The sequence below is a fragment of the Pelodiscus sinensis genome, chromosome 1, assembly GCF_049634645.1.
Source record: "Pelodiscus sinensis isolate JC-2024 chromosome 1, ASM4963464v1, whole genome shotgun sequence".
Classification (NCBI taxonomy): Eukaryota; Metazoa; Chordata; order Testudines; family Trionychidae; genus Pelodiscus; species Pelodiscus sinensis.
In genome coordinates, this window is record NC_134711.1 from 299,350,001 (window position 1) to 299,371,389 (window position 21,389).

General features: G+C 41.9%; 1 protein-coding gene across 2 annotated transcripts in view; it reads right to left on the reverse strand.

Annotated features, from left to right (window-relative positions):
* The window catches only part of MTUS2 (microtubule associated scaffold protein 2), a 458,817-nt gene that overhangs the window by 258,536 nt on the left and 178,892 nt on the right, over positions 1-21,389 (reverse strand). For both annotated transcript variants that reach the window (XM_075919209.1, XM_075919208.1), the window contains exons 2-3: positions 12,116-14,706; positions 5,896-6,136 (exon numbers count right to left, since the gene is read on the reverse strand). In XM_075919209.1, the coding sequence (XP_075775324.1) occupies positions 5,896-6,136; positions 12,116-14,422 (2,548 nt within the window). In that variant the 5' untranslated portion in view covers positions 14,423-14,706. The remainder of the gene's footprint in view (positions 1-5,895; positions 6,137-12,115; positions 14,707-21,389) is intronic.

Genomic DNA, 21,389 nt, shown 5'->3' on the forward strand with positions numbered 1-21,389 from the left:
AACAACGCAACCATTTACATAGCCTGTGTAAAACACATTTGTATTGGATTTAGCATATGCAAAAGCATGACAGGCTTGGACAATGAAGATCTCTATTTTTCCATAGTACACATAAAGAAACAGTGCAAGCTTCCCCTTCTTGCTTTGACAATATTTAATCCTTCTGGACCTGAGTCAGTAGTTCCAGGCACATTCCTTCCTTATCTTTTCTACTAAAGAGATGTTGTATGATTGAATATTACCATTTGTATCATTGCTACCGCTGCTATACAACTGCAACAAATCTTGTACAAACTATGTCATGTAAGGTGTCAATGGAAAAGTTATGATTTGCTAAGTATGATCATCCTTTCATATGCATGATTCATCTTTGTATCTTTGTATGTGCAATTACAAATAATGGCTACGTATTGGTATCTTACACATGTATTATACTCAAGGAAAACATCCCCAATTTATATTGGGGCCAGACAGCTATGTGTTGATGGTCCATCAAGGATATGCAGCTCATAATGGGCCTTTGAAGAAATTCATCCTACCCAATAAACCTTTCCTGTGGATGCCTCAAAAAGAATATCTGCAACAGCTGCCTCTGTGAGTCAGCAAAGTATGTAAAGCATGTGATATGCTCATGTGATCTTGTACTCCATTTTGGGCCAGTAGTTTTCCATGTATATGGACTGTAAGTTTTATTTGGGACAGTAAAATTCTGTGTATATGGCACATCATATAAAAGGACTCCTGCAATATTTCCATTTTGTCTTCATTTCTCTGGACTGGATTTCTAACAAGGACTGATAACCCCTAGGTAATTCCAGAGAGACTTTAGCAGCTAGCAAATTATTCCATCACTGCTTCAAATCTGTTATAGGGTACATCTACACTTGCACCCTAGTTTGAACTAGGGATGCAAATGTAGGCGACCGAAATTGCTAATGAAGTGGGGATTTAAATATCCTGCGCTTCATTAGCACAATCTCGCCGGCGCATTATTCCACTCAACAGCTGTTTCGAAAGTGAATGTGTGTGCCAGGACGCATTAGTTCAAACCAAACCCCTTGCTTCAAACTAACGTTACTCCTCAAAAAATGAGGAGTAACATTAGTTCAAACTAGGGTGGGCTACATTTGCATTTTGGTCACCTACAGTTGCATCCCTAGTTTGAACTAGGGTGCAAGTGTAGACGTACCCATAGTGACTTTGCAATCACTTGTATGTATATGATTTATTAACCCTTTATAACTCTCTTCTTTTCTTTTATTAGTAAACCATGAGGGTATGTCTACACTACCCTCCTAATTCGAAATAGGAGGGTAATGTAGTCATACCGCAATTGCAAATGAAGCCCGGGATTTGAATTTCCCGGGCTTCATTTGCATAAAGCCGGCCGGCGCCATTTTTAAATGCCGGCAGTTCAAACCCCGTGCCGCGCGGCTACACGCGGCACGGAGTAGCTAGTCCGGATTAGGCTTCCTAATCCTCCTTAGTACAGCTAGTTTGGATTAGGAAGCCTAATCCGAACTAGCTACTCCGTGCCGTGTGTAGCCGCGCGGCATGGGGTTCGAACTGCCGGCATTTAAAAATGGCGCCGGCCGGCTTTATGCAAATGAAGCCCGGGAAATTCAAATCCCGGGCTTCATTTGCAATTGCGGTATGACTACATTACCCTCCTATTTCGAATTAGGAGGGTAGTGTAGACATACCCTGAGGTTTTAGTTACTAAAGGATTGGTAGTAATTATTGGGCAACAACTGAGTTATATACTGACCTGGGTAGTAGCTAATCCCTTGGGACTGGAAGGATCCTAATTCTGATTAAACTGGTTTTTAGTAACAACTCATCATGAAGTGTAGTACTTAGATGGTGAGCCAGGAGCTGGAATGCGACAGAGACTGTGTTTTGATAACACAGAAGTTCACTTTTGTTACTAGCTTGGCATAATCGAAGAATAGAATAATCATCAGTCTGGGGTGTTCTATTTCTCAGCAGTGTGTCCTGAATTTTGATTTCTCATTTGTGATCCACTGGAGGCACAATGACAACTAATCCAACCAACAACATGGTAGTTGTGAGAACTGTACTGACTCCACAGACTCATTTCACATGAGCTGTCCAGTGGCTCTCAGAAAAGTATACGGTTCAACAACTATTCACCTGAGCCGGATCTGACGAGATGACTGAGAAGTAAAAGTTCTGTATCCAATTACCAAATGATATGTGCCATCAGATGAATTGAAATATTATTTACTATAAGATGGCTCCTGGTCTAGATGAAAGAAAAGATTTGTTTCAGGTCAGGTTCTCATAAAGAGGTGCCCGTAAGACCAATAATTGCAGTCACAATTTCATTAGCAGACTAATAATTGAAGAATAGCATGGAATAGTCATGAATGATAGACTGCACATGACTTTGTTTTAGACAGTCAAAGCTAGAAAGCCATGAGGAATCTTACATTGCCACTGCTTATATTATGCCTGTTCCATGGTAAAAGAACAACATTTTCCGGTGCCGTCTCTCTGGCATATTTCATAAGCAGTATATTCTTTTTCAGAGACATGGTTAAAAAAAGATGGATAAAGATGGCTTAAGAAGTCAAAAAGCTGTCAAGAGGAGAAATGGGTTGTGTGGGTCTTAAGGATACAAACTAGAAAGACGACAAAGAAAAATAGTAACCAATAGTGATTGGGTATTAAGGAAAGAAAATACTGCAAATAAAAGGGATTTCCCAGGAAGTAACAAAAAATAATAGAAGATACTTGTAATAAATAAATGATAAAATAAATAAGAGGAGATCAATAAAGAAAGCCAGTGAATTACTAGAGAACAGAAGAAAAACAACAACAACAAAGGAACAAGATATAGTAGAAAAATTATACAAGTTCTTTATCTCACTGTTCATGAGGGAAATTGGAGGTGAGATGCCAGAAATGGAAACAGTGTGTCTGGGGCAACACAATGAAAAACTAAAGGCATTAGCAATCAAGTTTTGTGTAATTTAAAAATCAATAAAAACAGATAGAATGCCAAGGCCATATGGGTTACACATTGGGATACAGAGGGAGATGGAACAACAGATCATTAGCAGTCCAACAAGAGTTATCTTTTAATAGCATCTTTGGATGTGGTGAGATAACAATGAACTAGAAAGATGTGAACATAATGAAATTCAAGGACACTATAGGGACTGAAGGAATTAAATCTGGCCTTGGTGGCAGGCAAGATACTAGAGATAGTCAATGATGAGATACCAAAATAACTAGAGAAATATGACTTGATAATTAATCATCAACTGTTTCATAAGGGATAAATATCAGTTAGAAATCTTAAGACAACATTACAGAAAAGAAACAGAGGCAAGGCACAGATAGATATTGCTTGGATTTTGAAATGGAGTGCCATACAGCAAGAGATGAGGTAGGTGAGGTAATATCTTTTATCAGACCAACTTTTGTGCAAGCTTTTGAGCTCCACAGAGCTCTGCTTCTGGTCTGGGGGAGGAAGCACAATCCAGAGAGTCTGAGCTAACCACAAGCTGGGATAGACCATTAAGCAAAAAAATGAGCTGGGGATTACAGTGGATGAGAAGCTGGATATGAGTCAATAGTGTGCCCTTGTAGCCAAGAAGGCTAGCGGTATATTGGGGTGCATTAGTAGGAGCATTGTCATCAGATTTAGGGAAGTGATTATTCCCCTTTATTCGGCTCTGGTGAAGCCAAATTTGGAGACTGCATCCCATTCTGGACCCCCTATTACAGAAAGAAATGTAGACACATTGGAGAAAGACCAGTGGAGGGCAACCAAAATGATTAGGGGGCTGGAGTACATGACTTGCGAGGAGAGGCTGGAGGATTTAGGCTTCTTTAGTCTACAGAAGAGAAGAGTGAGGAGGATTTGATAGTAGCCTTCAATACCTGACGGGGCGGGGGAAATCCAAAAAAGATGGAGACATATGACAAAATGAGGAGCAATGGTCTCAAGTTGCAGAGGGGATGTCTAGGTTGGATATTAAGAAAAACTATTTTACTGGGGAGTGGTGAAGCACTGGAATGGGTTACGTAGGGAAGTGGTGGAATCTTCATCCCTAGAGGTTTTTAAGTCTCAGCTCGACAAAGCCCTGGCTGGGATGATTTAGTTGGTGTTGGTCCTGCTTTGGGCAGGGGGCAGGACTCAATGACCTCCTGAGGTCTCTTCCAACCTTATGATTCTAAGTGGAAGGCATCAGACCTGTTGGAACCACTCATGTGAAATGAAGTGGGCAACAGAACCTTAGATTGCTATGCACAGATTGTTTAAGTGGGCAATAAAAGCAGCAAGCAATATGGTGTGAAATCAAACTGTTGTAATGAGCCATGCAACCAATGTCCCTACCTCACCTACCTTGTCTCGCTCATATTCTGGGACAAAAACAGGCACAACACTTTAATGAAGTAAGAAAGATAGAGTGCATAATCTAGACAAGTCTAATACACAGAAGACAGAATGTCCTTGAATAAACAAAGAAATGTATTGACAAAAGCAAGAATGGCAAAATGAAAAGTACAGAGTGAATACCATTTATTTATGAAGAGGGTGAATAATTCATTTGAAGCATCAGAGAAGAGACTAAATATGTTAGCAGGCCCATTCCCTGTGTTTCTCTTCCCCATATGCTTATGTTGTCTGTGTTTCCAATTTTAAGGACTGGTTCAACTTCCCTTTCTCCAAGTTCTTACATCACTTCTCAGTAATAGTAATGTTGCTAGTTTCCTTGCCCTCCGGTCTGCTCCCCTTATATTCCTGTATCACTTACATCTTTACTATCTTATTCTGTGATTGTGTAAATTCTCAAAAGTTATGCAGAGACAGGCTTGGCCAATATTTGCAAATAGGGCCACAGAGGAAAAAAAATCCAGGTATTGAGGCATTCCAGCACAAATGTCACCAACATGGTGATAGAAGGCACTGTGCTGCTAGAGGTACTGACTTTTGGATGAGTTGCAAAACTAAGATCCAGACAATCTGTGCTTTATAGAATGACACTCTTCTCAAGATCATAAGAAAAAAAGAACAACTTTACTGGGTCAGACCAAAGGTCTATCTAGCCCAGTATCCTGTCTTCCAGCAGTGGCCAATGCCCAGTGTCCCAGAGGGAATGAAAAGAACAGGTAATCATCAACTGAGCCATTCCCTGTCACCTATTCCCAGCTTCTGACAAACAGAGACTAGGGACATCATTCCTACCCATCCTGGCTAAAAGTCATTGATGAGCCTTTCTTCCATGAATTTATCTAGTTCTCCTTGAACCCTGTTAAACCTGGTCTTCACAACATCTTCTAGCAAGGAGTTCCACAGGTTGACTGTGCATTGTGTGAAGAAATACTTCATTTTGTTTATTTTAAACCTGCTCCCTATTAATTTATTTTGGTGTCCCCTAGTTGTTGTGTTATGGGGAGGAATAAATAACTTTTTTTTATTTACTTTCTCTGGACCAATCATGATTTGATAGACCTCTATTATATCCCACCTTCGTCTACTCTTTTCTAAGCTGAAAAGACCCAGATTTATTAATCCCTCCTCTCGTGACAGCCATTTCAAACCCCTAATCATGTTTCTTGTCCTTTTTTGAACTTTTTCCAATACCAAGATACCTACAGGAAGGAGAAAGATCAGGTACACGACCACTGTAATGACTGGTATTGAAATTGATTCTTCCTCCTAGGCAAGAGACCCAATTACCTTCCAACAATCCTAAACTCCTTAGTCGTCTTAGCCTTACCTCAGGCTGGATAAAGGCACCTTGTAGAGTGATAGCAGAGATTTCTGGCATCAGGCCAACGTGTTGCTCATTTTGTCATATTCCTGACTAAAAATAATCACTGATTATAGTTAAAAGAAAGGAAGTGTTTGTAGTTTACCTGAAGCCTCGGTATGGTAAAGGCTGGAAGCCTTTGCTATTTGTCCTGGCTGATGGAGGCAGCTATCTGAAGATCTTTGACTTGCAATCAAAATCCTACTTTTTGCAGAGGGTAACCTGGAAACTGCACCCAGTCCTAACTGTGGTTTAAGTATCATGGCAGATCGATAAAAGCTTGGAGATACCTCATAGCGGGTATATGGTGGGGAACAGAATTCTTCTTTCACAGGCCTTTTCCCAACCTACAGAGAAATAAATGAAACTGATATTACTGTAGTACAGTCACATGCTCAGGAAACATGGAGCTCATGTTGGCAGTATAAACTATGACTAATTTCTCCTCTTTGCGACCGATGGTTTGAGATCAACATGGAAGATTCAAATTTTGATCCTTTGACCACATTGATCACTAGCCACAGAATAACAAGTTCATTCACAACCCAGTCAAACACAACATACAACTGCCCCTGGTTCTCAGAAAAATCCTCAAATAGTGAAAATGTTGTGACGCTATTAATACCTAGAAAGTAAATTTCCTTGACCGTGGAGAATGATTTGCCAAAAGGGAAATTTGTAAATGCAATTTTTATTGGATGTTATTTAAAACACTACTTATCGGAGGATAAATTAGAGCTCTATTTTTTAAAAAGACATTCATTTCTAGCAAAGACTCTTAGATGAACAAGTTGTCCTTTATTACAGGAAAGTGGAGAATTTAATTTTTACGCCATAATGAATGAAACAATTATAAATAAGTTGAAAGTACTTTGAACTAATTTCAACAGAAAAATAATCTCTTTTGAGAGTAATATGTTCACTTTCATTGTGATGAAACTTGGCCTTATTCCTTCACAAAAAGACCCCGAGTCCCATAAATATATTTGCTGTTCAAAAGTACGTCAGATAATTTGATATGAAAATATCACCATAGGGACTGATCACTTTGGCTTTTGTTAGTCACAGTATGTTGTAGACAACCTAAATCACACGCTGCTGTCTCTGCTTCCTGAAACTGAAGCTTCTTAAAAGAGGGAAACATTTTTGACCAGTGTGGGGTCCAATTCATGAAACTTCCAGGATTCACGTCCCAAATACATTGGCTGATGAATGCTGATGAAAGGCACAGCCCCACAAACAACAGCAGAGCAAATTTGCCACGTAAAGGCCATGAACCTGCAAAGACGTGTGCTTAGCTCTATATATGCATGCATCGTGTGCTGAGGCTCAGTATACTTTATAGACTTATAGTGGTATAACTAAAATCCACCCGCAGAGCTACACTGCCCAAACTCTTGTGTAGAAAGTGCCATGTCAATGGGAGGACTTCTCTTGTAGTGGACACAGCTATCACTTTTCAGGGGTGCAAAGTCCCTACTCCAATGGGAGAAGTACTCCTGTTAATATAGGTAGTGTCTTCACTACGTGCCACAGTAGTGCAACTGTATCGCTGCAACACTTTAAGTTTAGACATGCCCTGAGTCTACCTCGTCAGGCTGTGGGCTGCTTTCCATGACTTGGGATAAAAGAACACAGTAATGTCAAATACTTTTCAATTCTCCACAATTTGCTAAGACACATTTGCACTATTACCACCAAGTAGCACCCTGGCTTAGAGTCCAACCTTTGTAGACTTTTAAAATATAAATCTGTCTCTCCATCTGTCTGCAAGCCGTTTGTTCAGAAACTCCTCCTAAAGGACAAGAGCTAGAACCTCCAAATTTGGCATTCAGCTTCCTATTATAATAGCTTAAAATGAAGAAAAACAAAACTTTTTTGGAGATAAGGACCCAAGCAATGCCAGGTAAATCTAGTCAAAATCATAATTCTCTGCCAAGGACCATTTAATATTTTCTAGTGTCCCTCAGTTAGGGATTTTTTGAGGGGGCTGGCTTTAGTAATCAGGGTTACATTTATTTGAAAAATTAATTAAATTAATAAGTCAAAAATAGCCACAGGATATCACATATGCAGAAGTACTGATTGATTTATTCTGCTGTAAATTACAATGTATTTAATACGTCAGCCCAATATAATTTTGGAAATTATAAACATTTAGAGTATGCACTTTAACAGTGGCTATAGAAGCTTTGATCCTAGTAAGTTGGTAAGAACATATTTAATATTCAGAAATATGCAAGATTGGCCTTAAACTACCATAGATCTCAGTTTAGAGTCTTTTAGGCTTTGGCTTATTTTATACTGATAAGACCCACACTATAGATACTTAGGGCTTGTCTGCATTTAAAATGCTGAAACTGTGCTACTGTAGCACTTCAACAAAGACACAGGAGAGGTTCTTCTGTTGGAGTAGGTAATTCACCTCTGTGAGGGGCAGTAGCTAGGTTCAGGGGAGAATTCTTCTGTCAACCTATCGCTGTCTACACCCAGGGTTAGGTCAATTTAACTGTGACACTCATGGGGTGTGGGTTATACATCTAATTTCCTAGCGTACACTAGGCCTCATCATTTTATCTTTGCTCTACATTTCTCACCACATATGTAAACTCATTTTCCATCATTAAATCTTTAATTACATTCTTCTTTCTTTGTATTATCCTTATATGGCTTACTTATCTATTTTCAGAGCTTTATTTTTTACATCTGATTCCTGATGCTTGACCTGTATGAACTTATAAAAGCAAATCATCTTAATTTTTCAAAATGAATCAATTAGGGATGTAAGAGTTTAACTGGTTAACTGATAAGCTGATGCATGTCGGTTACTGTTAATGGTTAAACTCTGCAACTTTGCTAGGGAGCATGTGACCAGGAGCTTCCAGGGCTGGGAGCTGGGATCTAGCAGTCCCATAAGGCTGGTAGCTGGGAGCCAAACTAGCACCCTTCCCTCACTACTCCTTCATCCTCAGGTAACATGTTTAACGGTATAATTGAATTTTGATTGGTTACATGGTTACTATTTTTATACATTCTTTACATCCCTAGAATCAATGTGTAGGTTTACTGCAGCTTTTAGGTATGAAATTGTTTTCCTGGATAAAATTGGTTACCCTTTTTCCTCATATGAGCATATTTCAGTCAGATTTCATTATACACTTCCTATCGTTTTGTTTTTAACTGGCAATGAATAGACCAACAACAATTACTAAACAGAAGGAACAGAGAATTTCTCTATAAATAGAGAGGTTATGCATTTTTAATAGCTGAGTTAGTTTTGCCAAAATTTCAAAATATGTTTGTTAATCTTTATTGACAGTACTCTCTAGGTAGCACAGCAGGAATGCAAACATGAAAAGATGATCACATATTTAAAATATATCCTCTGATGGAATCAAGAAGGACTTGGCTGATCATTTCTCAGCAAAAACTTAAATACGTTGGTTTAAAAAATAACACCACCTATTCTGAGTGAGACAAGATTGCTGTTTGGAGATTGAGTCCTTTTTACAATTTGTAGTTTGGGATAAATAGGTAGAGCCCTGCGTGGATAAAAAATTTATATCTGCTGCATCCACATCTGTATCTGCAAAAATGAGCCTTGCATATCCATGGATGTGAATATAAAATGGATTTGCAGGGCTTTATAGATAGAGTATAATTTGATTGGCTTCAGTGGAGTTGTACCTCATTACAAGTCTAGGTTTGGCTTATTAGCACACTGGCTGTTTAAATACTGGGAGAACACCTAAGACAGGCTGTGCTAGTGTTCTGCATTAGCAGTTTGGGGCTTTTAAAGAATAAACTGATACATCCTATTAAAGCTCCCGACTCCTATAATTGTATTCTGATTTTATTTGCCCTGATGAGCAATAAATATCTCCTACTCACTCTGTGTATCAGCCAATGTGCTGAAGAAGACCTCAGTCACTTACTGACAAGACAGCAGTAAGTGCATATTAGCTAAAGAAACTTCCACAGTATGGCTCTTTCCAAACAGCACCAGTAGCAATGCTGTACTTAAGATTTTCCATTTTAAGACTTAACAAATTTTACTTTCAGTAAGCTTTATTTTCAGGACAAGCTTTTCCTTGTTGGGGGTATGCACTCTGGTGATTTTTTTGTTTGTTGTTTTTGTTTAGCCATTTCTGAGAATGAGATAAGAAAACATTTTAGAGACAAGGTGGGTAATATATTTTATTGGCCCTATGTCCATCGGTGAGAAACAATAAAAGGCAGGACCGACATAGATCCAACTACACTGCACAACAGGGAAAATTATGTTATTTGGCCCATGTACAATAAAATTCTTATATCCCTTTCATTGAGCGGTTCTCCATGCTTTGAAGCAAGAACTTTGAATCGGGGGGGTGGGGGTGGGAAGCAGTACATAATGCCACTCCTTCCAGGGTAACCACAGTCCAAAGTAAAAAAAAACAGCATCAGTCTTTCACCCTGGACTTCTGCCAGGCACAACATTTCTCCATGGGGTATAACTGTTCCATACAACAGTCTTTGGCCCTTCTTATGGGCTCAACTTCCAGCTTTCCTGGACTGTAGTTAGTCCCTTTTCTCTCCCCTTAATAGCAAGGGTTCTGCATCCCCTCAGAGTGGCAGTACTGGAAGAACCCACACCTAATCTCTACTGTGGGTTTTTGCCCTGCAAATGCTAACCTACTGGAATATATGCCATGGAACTCAAACACAGGCTCGTTCTACTGTTCCTTCCTAGAGCTTCTTCCTGTATACCAGCCTGACCTCTCTTTTCCCTCAGGGCTTTTCAGCTCCATTCCTCACCTAAAATGACTTCCCTCTTTGAACCATGTATCCACAGACCTTTTTTCCTGGGACCATACTTTAATCTCAAAAGGCCTCCCTAGCTCATCAGAATTCTGGTTCTATCCCCTCACACTCATCTCTCCTACTTCTTGGCTTTCCCCTCCACTGAGCTAAAACTGGTCCTTCATAATGCTCAGGGGTGGTCATCTGACTGTCAATAGGCCCCAATCCCTGCTGATTCTTCCTGAATACCTGAATGAATGGTGCCATACTTTAGAGTAGGGGTGCCTAAACCCAAGGCCCACTGCCCTTAGGTCTGTTATAGCATCTGAAACTAATGGCTACTTTAGATACGCTGGGCCTTAATTTCTGTACCTCAGTTCCCCGACTGTAAGGAGGGAATAAAAATACCACCATACTTGACAGGGAATATTACAAAAATAAATTAATATTTGTGAAGCTCGCAGATACTAAGGTGATGAATGCCAACTACAAGCTCATTAGAAATTAATAATTCCCTCTTCAGAGAGGGGATTGAATAGTATGTGGTTAATAAGGCCTGGGGTCACACAGTAATAAGGATAAAACAAAATATCAAATAGCTGTTCATACAGTGAGCATCTTCCATCCTGTGCACTGGAAGTATATGAATGGGAAGCAAGGAGAATGTGGGGAAAAAAGTGTGTGACCATGTAAAGACTATCATAATGCACCACAAGTCCTAAGCAAGGGACAGTAAGGAGCTGGCCTACCAACTAGCCAAGTGACCCAATTGGGACCCCTGCTTTCTCACTCCAGCCCAACTGCACTGGAGGGAGCATAGTGGCACAGAAGCAGCTCTGTATCTGACACTGTGGACAGCCTGTTCAGGGTGTAAGGTTTCTTGGCTCTCCCACACTCCTTAGTGCAGGTCAGGAAAGTGAACCATGATCTTGCCCAGAATTATCAAACTGGAAGCTGACGTCTTGGCAAGGCGATACTGTACAGGGCATAGGGAATTCAGTTAGCCTTCGACTGCATGGCAAAACAAGGACTTCCAAAGCTGGGGAAAGGAAAATTCAATTATTTTGAGAGAATGGTTAATTTACCTGCCTACTTTAAAATGAAACAAAACATAACCATTTTACTAAATATTATAAATTGTTTAACAGCAGCTTTAAAGTCCCTGCTTTTCTGCTCATTCCATAGAGAGGCAAACTCTTCTAGTCCTACTGCATACCACCAGTCCAGAGAGCTTGCTGGACTGCCAAGTAAACCTTCCTCTGGAGGAGGAAGAGCTCTGCTGTTTACCAGAATATAGTGACCATTTTCTATAGCTGTCTCTTCAAAAGGCCATGCTCAGGCCCACGTATGACAACAGAGTTAAGCTCATCTGACTCAAGCTTATCTGAAGTGAGTTTTGCCCACAAAAGCTCCTGATACTATGTATGTTTCCAAGTATTGATCTCCTGTTTTTGTTTTACAGCAAGTCTCTGCTGTTTTCCTCAAAGAAACAAGCAAGCAAACAAACATCCATAAGTGTACAAAAGAGGTGATTAGCTCCTTACCTCCTGTAGAAACTTTTCACTCATTTGGCCAAAATGATGTCCTGGGGGTTTAATGCCTGATACCACAAGTCCTGAACTATAGATTCTCGGCTTCTGCACATCAGATTTATATTTATCATACAGGATGTTGGATGGTTTAATATCCCCCCCACTCAATATCTGCTGTTCTTTTGCCATGGGCATACTGCACACAGAGGGGCCATAGGGCAGCTCGGTTGAGGCAAAGGAAGGGTCAAGATGGTCTATAGACTGAGGATTTCTTCGAATATAAGTGATAATCTTAGGTCTCACATGTTTGGGTTTGGGCATAACAGGCTTTATCTCAATGTTTTCTTCAGGCTTTTCACTGCAGTCACCCTCCACATCACCTTTGGCTGTAAGGGAGCTCTTGGGATGGACGAGGATTGGTTTGGGGATTCCACTGTTGGCAGCCATCTTGTTAGGCACTTTAGGGGATATGTTTAACAATTGTGTACTGTCAATGGGAGGTAGGACTGAGGACGGTGACAGCTTGTCAACATGAAGTGCATAAAGATCCTTTAAGCTGCTGTTTGAAATTGTGGGCTGATTATTAACATTCACAGTTGCCATTGGGCGCAAGGAAGTTGGGACACAGAAAAAGGCATCAGCCCTTGCTGAAATTTTATAACTCTCTGATGTTTCATCTGAAAGATATTTCTTTGCAATAGCAGTCTTTTTATTCTGGACTGAAAAGCTTGCGATTTCCATATCACTGTCCTGGTTGTTCGGCTGATTGTTTGACATTGTTTCTGTACTACGCACTCTGTGTTGATCTGAGAGATCTGAGGCAGACACTGTGGTGTTTTCAGTGTTCCCTTTGACTAGCATCAATTTATTCTCATTAGCTTTCATGGTTTTGCTGTAAGGGAGACTTACGTTATGTAGAAAAGATATATGCCCACCAACTGTTTGAATGCAACTTGTACCAGCTTCAAGTAAGTTTCTATTTCTTGTAGGTGTTAGTTTGCCACTGGATTTGCTATCATCAGTAAGAGGAAATACAGATCCAATTTCTTCGTCTGTTATGTATTCCTGACTACCTTGATTAGATGCCCTGTTTTCATCATCATTACTTCTTCCTAACCCAGGGCAGGTGGTGTTTCCACTTAGAAGTCTGTCCTCAGCATAGGCTACCACTTGGTTTAAGAGTGGATCTCCTACTTTACTACAAAAGTCTTGAAACTGGGGAGCTTGCATTTTGGAAACTTTAGCTCCACATCCTTTCTTTTCTGGTACTAATGAACTTTCTTCTGTTTGACATCCTAGAAATTCTACCAACATAATTCTCTCAATTTTTTGTTGACAAATATTTTTAGATGGTACATGTGGTGGATTTTTTATCTCCAGTTTTTTACTTTTATCACCTTGTTCTAATTGTGCTTCTGACTTACTAGAGATTTCATTGGGCTTACCATGTAAATTCAGATCTATGTCAGTCGGCTGCAGTGTGCTTTCACTGTTAGCATTTGGTACATCTTCCATGTCCATCTGGATCTCTGGGATATTTACTTTCTTGTTTTCTGAGGTAGATGATTTTGAATAAAACACCGTATTGTCCTCTGAGGTATTGTCAAGTGGATGAAAAACCATACCTAGAAAATGATCCGTTGATGTTTGCTGTGATTTCTCAGTATCACCAATCAAATGATGTGATGTATCAATGGAATCCAGTGATGCAGAAAGTGAACGTTTACATGACACACGTTCTTTTGAAAATGCTTCTGTTTTAGTAGAAAATTTACTTGATCGTCCCAAAGAAAGCCTTTTTATTCCTTCAGCTTCCATGGTCCTGATTATTTTTCCATGGTCCTTGGATATATGCTGGGTAAATTCAACATCATCTTTTAAAAGAACCCCTGAACAGGTATTATTTGCACTACTCTTCAAATTAGATAGACTTTGTCCTCGGCTAATAAGAATATTCTTTGAAGTATCCTTAACTTCAGCAGTCCTGAAACATTTATCTAATTCCTTGCTTCCAGTAGAAGGCAACCTAAATTCTTGTACATTGGTATCACCAATCTGAGATTGTTTAAAGACCAGAAGTTTTTTCTGCTCTGTATTCAACTGTGTAATGTTCTCTGATCCACCAGTATGCAAACTTCCAGAATCAACTGTGAAATCACATCTCTTCACCTCCCCTTCAGTGCTTCTGACCTTTGTCACAATTTGGTTGGCATTTGTATCTCCCACACTTACTATGCTTTCATTGTTATTTTTTATTTCATTTCTGTTGTCCTGTAGCTGGGTGTAACATGGGTCACTTGGAACCACTGGTGCACTCATTTTGAAATTTCAAGTGACTGCTTTTTTGACAGTTGTATTAAGGAGCAAGTTTTCTCTTCAACCAGTTTAACTACTGTGCATGCTTCAGTTACGGATTTAAATTACAAACAGATCAGTAGAAAATTCTCTCTCAGGCTGTTAGATTAACATTTTTATGCTGTTTCCATCACTTTCAGAGCCACTTCCGGTTTTGAGAAATCATTTTGACATACAATAGAGACTTAATTCAAGCAAGCTATATCCAATAGGTTCCCTTAGAATGAGAGCCAGCTAGTCCATTTAACCTATAAGGAAAGAAAAGAGTTACATCAGCTTATGGAGCTTAGAAACATCGTCACGTTGTTAACTCAAATGATGTCACTAGCAATAATCACAGTTGTATGGACAGATTAATATCTCATAACATTTTATGTAAATAGACTCAGACTCATAGACTTTAGGGTCAGAAGGGACCATTATGATAATCTAGTCTGACCCCCTGCACAGTGCAGGCCACAGAATCTCACCCACCCCCTCCTAGAATAATCCTCTCACCTATATCTCAGATATTGAAGCCTTCAAATACCTTGAAGACCCCAAGATGCAGAGACTCCTCCAGCTGTGATCTGTACCCCATGCTACAGAGGAAGGCGAAAAACCTCCAGGGCCTCTGCCAATCCACCTTGGAGGAAAATTCCTTCCCGACCCCAAATATGGTGATCAGCTAAACCCTGAGCATGTGGGCAAGACTCACCAGCCAGACACCCAGAAAGTTCTCTATAGTAACTCCTATCATCCCTCCATTGCTAATAACAAATATTTGGTCTGGTCTCCCCCAGAAAAGGTGTATTATAATACTTATGTTGGAAAGGTCTGTGATTTGTATGTGTTATACTCCTATAAGCACTAGTGTGGATTTTATCAGCATAGCTTGGTTCGCGTCCCATACAGGAAAAAGCTACACTGATATAAGCACTTTTATACCAATATAACTGAGCAGTTGAGACACTTAACTATCCCAGCAGAGTTAAAAGGACAACGCTTTCTAATGTAGACAAGTTCTCAGGAACAAAATTCTGGGACAGTTACTTGGCTTCCCTCCCTCCCGCAAATGTCAGAGATACACACACTAAGATTGCGTCTGCTCTAGGAGCTAGGGATGGGCTTTCATGCTTGCAGACCCATACTCGGGCTAGCGCAACAAGAGTTAGCAGGAATATAAATAGCAATGTCAGTAGCCTGGATAGCTGCCGTGAAGGCATGGCTTAGCCATACCATGTTCATCCTCACCAGTTTCAGGCAGGTTGGTAGTTGGAATGGCTAAGTCATGCTTCTGCTCCAGCTGCCAGTGTTGCTGCTGCTGTACAAGCAGCATATTAGCTCAGATCTGAGCAGGTACAACTCTGTACACAAGCTGAAACACACACCCTTAGCTCATAGTGTTGTAGACATAAGCTATGCTACAGTCATCAAAGCAGGCCCTGCCTGACTTTTTGTAGAAGTAAAAAGGTTCAGGCATCCTCTGTCAACTGCAATGGCTCGAAGACAGTTTTCTACATTTGCTGCCTCACATTCCATCTCAAGTAATTCACAATTAATTATGAATAATGATGAATAATATTTAGGATGTAATAATATGCACATTTGTAAAACAAGAAATGAGCCAACGTTGCAAAACTGAGATCCAGTTTTGAAATCACTGGCAATACCTTAAGATAGGGGTTCCCAAACTTTTTGACAGGGGGACCAGTAAATCCATTTACGAGCTTTCGGAGGACCCGTAACATTCATTTGCATATTTGCATATTCATTAAGCAAATGACAAATATGCAAATACGTTGTTTTTGGTCCTCCCAAAGCCCCCAGGGCCACCTTTAGCAAAGTTTTTGATACGGCTACCCACAACATTCTTACCAGCAAGTTAAGGGAATATGGATTGGAAAAATGTACTGTAATCCAATAAAACCCTGCACCACCACATCATGTATTGAAAAGGGGCTCATTTATTTTCAGAAAGCTGACACCATCTTTGGAATTTTTTATCCTTATTCTCATTCCGGATGGTGAATGCACCAGGTTCTCTCCATTCTGACACATTGTAGTGTCTTTAAACTTCACTGTCAGCAGTGGGGATATTTAAAAGGCACTGCTTTGACATTTTTATTCAGGATCTGCGTGTGCCCTGAACTGTCCCACTCCCCACTGGCCGACTCCTCTCTCCCCCCTCCCTTTCCACCCTCACCCTGGGCCAGCCCCACTGTCCCCGCCAGACGATTCTTTCCCAATCACTCCTGGCAAGCCCTGCTGCCCCCGCCAGCCCTGCTTCCACCAGCCGGTTCCCCAGCCAGCCCCACGATCTCCCCCAGCCAGCCTCCCTGCCCCTGCCAGCTGGTTCCCCCCCTCCACGATCTTCCCTGGCCAGCCCCACTGCTCCCGCTCCCCCGGCCAGCCCTGCTTCTGCCAGCTGGTGTCCCCCCCCCCAGCCAGCCCCTGCCAGCCGGTTCCCCTCCCTATCTCCCCCGGGCAGCTCCTCTGCCCTGACCCTGCTTGCCTGTGGCCCATATCCAACCTCCCCTCCCCCCTCCACAGCCAGCAATAAGAGCTCACCTGGTAACTCTCACTATGCCTCTGCCGGGAGCCTGAAACATACGGCTGCATCCGCCCAGCCCGGCTGAGGGCTTGGGGAACCCGGTGCTGCATGGGCAGTCCAGGAGCCCGGAACACCCTGGCAGCCACACTGAGTTTGGGAAACGCTGCCTTAAGATATAGAGATTCCCACTTGGTACTGGATCAGCCCATTTGAGAGGCAGAGCCTACCTATAACATCTGGGTGCAAGTTTAGTTCCATATTTCAAATACCCTCTGCACTTTGAGGAGTTAAGACTTATGGTTCAGCTCATCTCCTTATATAAAAAGGCTCCAATCATAACTTTCAGATCAGAGTTCAAGTCCAGATCTGTGCATGTGTGCAGGCACACACACAGTGGGGTTTGGATTGTAGATTCTGGATCAGTTCCTGCTCTAGAAGAAACATTAACTAATTATATTTATTCATGAAATGGGACATCATATCAGAGCTCCATTTCAATATCACAGAACCATATTATTATGCATCTTGTCCTTGTAGCACTTTCAGATATGAATTTTAAATTAATGCTGTGTTCTGCCCTTACTCCCAGAGATTAAGTTATTGAACTGATTGTAGATATTTAAAGGTTTCATTTAAAATTTGGACTTTCTCCAATTAAATTTTTTTTTCAGAATTAAAGCACCAGAATTTACACATGAACACATTTACACATTACTGTGGAGGCTAAACCCTCAACCTGTAACAAGTGATTCTTGTTGTTGCTAACTGGTGATCCTAGTCTTCTCTGGTAGACAGTCCACTGACCAAGGTAAGGGATTTTAAAGCAAAAAGAGCAGTGAGAAAAACCTCAGAGCTCAGAACAAGATGAGAAAACTCAAATTCAGCCTCTACTCACCATCCCTTCCCTTTTTCTAATTCCATCCTCCCCCTCCAAAATACCTCAAACACTATAGGGTATGTCTACACAGCAAAGTTATTTTGAAATAACAGCCCTTATTTTGAAATAACTTTCCTAGGGTGTGTCTAGACTACATGCCTCCTTCGACGGAGGCATGTAGATTAGCCAGATCGGAAGAGGGAAATGAAGCCGCGATTAAAATAATCGCGGCTTCATTTAAATTTAAATGGCTGCCCCGATCTGCCGATCAGCTGTTTGTCGGCAGATCGGGGGAGTCTGGACGCGATGCCCCGACAAAGAAGCCTTTCTTCATCGACACAGGTAAACCTGGTTTCACGAGGCTTACCTGTGTCGATGAAGAAAGGCTTCTTTGTCGGGGCATCGCGTCCAGACTCCCCCGATCTGCCGACAAACAGCTGATCGGCAGATCGGGGCAGCCATTTAAATTTAAATGAAGCCGCGATTATTTTAATCGCGGCTTCATTTCCCTCTTCCGATCTGGCTAATCTACATGCCTCCGTCGAAGGAGGCATGTAGTCTAGACACACCCCTAGTGTCTACACAGCCAAATCGCTATTTCGAAATTAATTCAAATTAGTGGAGCGCTTATTTCAAATTTGGTAAACCTCATTCTACAAGGAATAGCACCAAATTCAAAATAGCTATTTTGAAATAAGTGCTGTGTAGACACACATTTTGAAATAGGGGGCCTCCAGCCTTCTCAGGGTGCCCTGGTGGCCACTACAGCCTCAACCAAGAACACTCCACTCTCTTCCCTCCTCCCTGGAACCTTTAATGGGGTTGACTCTGGCCACTGTGCCTGTGGCAGCTCCAAGCCTGCCAGCCCAGAGCCAGCAGTCACTGCCCCATACCCAGTGGCCCCAAAACATGAGCCAGCAAGCCACTGGCAGCCAGCCCTCCACCGCTCCCCAGGATCAGTCCACCAGCTCCCAGGAGCCTGCCAGGGCCCGGAGAAGGCGGGCGCCTTCCTGGTCCAGGGTGGAGATCATGGACCTTATTCAAGTTTGGGGGAGGGATGCCCCTGATTTCTGCACTAGATGGAGGAATGCTGCCTTCTATGGCAGGATAGCTGCCAGCCTGGCCACGAAAGGCCACATGTGAACCCAGGAGCAGGTTTGCATGACAATCAAGTTGGTCCGGCGAGACCCCCAACCCTGAGCCTCCCCTCCCCCTTCTTCCCCTTGCTTCCCCCTTCCAGCTCCCTCCTCCCAGGTGTCCCCCTACCCTCTCCCATCCTCTCTTCTCTCTCCCACCTCCTTTCCCCAGTCTCACCAGAGTTTCATTCCCTCCCCACCAGTTTTGTTAAATAAAGAGAGTTTGTGTTCATGAAAATACATGTATTTTATTTGACATCAGGAAGAGGGGTTAGGGAGGAGTAAGTGGAAAGACATGAGGGAGGAATGAGGCATAAGCCCCCAGTGGGGTACACCAGGGAGGCTCTTAGTGCTCCTTAGGGTGGAAGCTCCCCCGCAGGGCTTCCTGGATACTGACAGCCCCCCAATGGACGTCCCAGATGGCAGCCTGCAGAACGTGCAGCCAGGCTCGCAGCAATGCGTGCACGAGAAGCACCAGAGTGCCCAGGAGCAGCTCTGGCTCCATGTTGCAGAGTGCTGTGGTGTCCCAAGTGAGGGCAACCAGAGCACGCAGAGACAAAATGCTTTGCTGTCCCTCATCGAGGTAGACAAGCAAGCAGAGAAACCAGAGAACTGGCTATCTGGGGAGGTCCCTTTAAGCACAGTCCTCAGATAGCCTCAGGCAGCAGCCCCACACAGTAAGTCCTGACCTGGTGCCCTGCCAGAACTGGTTCCGGCCAGCCTTAAATGCGATTCAGAGTCCACTCAGTGTGGACACGCTATTTCAAAATAACAAAATGCTATTTCAAAATGCATTTTGTGTGTAGACGTGTTATTTTGAAAATAAGCTATTTTGAAATAACACCGTAGCATAGACATACCCATACAAAATATGATTGTGCCAATAAAGAAGTTACCCTACCCCCAAGCCATGCCCCTGTTCCACTTCTTCCTATTCCTGCTCTGTCCTCCCATCCCCCAGTCCACCCTTCTCCCAATGCCCGCTTCTGCACTAATTTTTCCTTGTGGGTACTCCAGCCCATGATCATCCATGGAGTTGGTGCATTTGGTGTCACATATTTTGCAATAATTTAAGTTAGTTTAAAAAAAAATTTGGTCATTTGCTCTACAAATTACTAAGAATGGCCTCATAAGGGAATGTTACTCTCCTCTCCATACTCCTGATGGAAAGCTAATAGGAGGAAATCACTGAGATTGTCTCACTGAGATTCTTCCCAGTTATTCTGTCAGCTCCCCTCAGACAACAAGCAGCAGGAGGCTCCACTGAGTGCCATGAAATCTCCAATAACTAGTGAATCCCCAGAACCAAAAGAAGGCCAGGTACATTCACACAGAGGTCTTATACCTCTGGGTCTCTGGCACATCCTGCAACACAACTCCAGTGGAGCTACACTGAGAGTACTTCTGAAGCTGGCAGCAGCTCTCAGGAACCTCCTGAACCAAGATCCCTACTGGGAAAGTAACGGCTCAGATTTAATAGCTCCCATATTTCCATTACATACCCTGACTCAATAACACATGACTATAGACCTCTCTAGCCTTGGCCCACCAACTCCTTGTCCCTTCCCAACTTATGCATTCTCAGACCCCTGGAGAACAATCTAGGTGCTCCTGCAGTACAAATAAAGAAATAAATAATGCTGCTGTCAGGTGCCCAATTAAATCTTGCGCATTTTTAAGTGTACAATTCAATTAGTGCTGTAGCTTATTGCTAGCTTTTAAATACTTGTCTTAGAAAATGTTAGAAGGAGTTGACTGAGGTATGCAAGATGGTGATGGAAAATGTAAACATTATTTAGTATTTCCTCTTTACACTGCTCCATGATTTGAACACAAGTGGCCACTCAATGAAAGGGATGGAAGGTACATATGAAAAAAATAGAAACACTTCACAGAACATGTATTTAGGGGTAATGCAGAGGCAGCAGTGAGAACGTGCGGAGATTTGGGAAGTTGGTTTAGAACGAGTAGAGGTACAAGACAAGGAGATCCAATATCACAGAGTATCTTCATCACGCACCTAGAGAGAGCGATGGACAAGATCAAGGAAGAAGTAGAAGGGATATCGGTGCACAAGATGAGAATTAACAACTTGAGGTTCACGGATGATATAGTTATCATTGAGGAAGATGAAGAGAAGCTAGTGAGAACAGTGCAGGTGCTAAATGAGGAAGGGAAGCGGTATGGATTGATTATGAATATCGATAAAACGAAGACAATGGTATTTGGAGATAAGGAAATAGGAAGGAAGATCAGTATAGATGGGATCGAACTAGAGAACGTAGAGAAATTCATGTATTTGGGGAGCAACATGATGTATGATCTAGACTGTAAGAAGGAAATAGCGACTAGAATGCAAAAGCAAGAGTGAGTTTGAAGGCAATG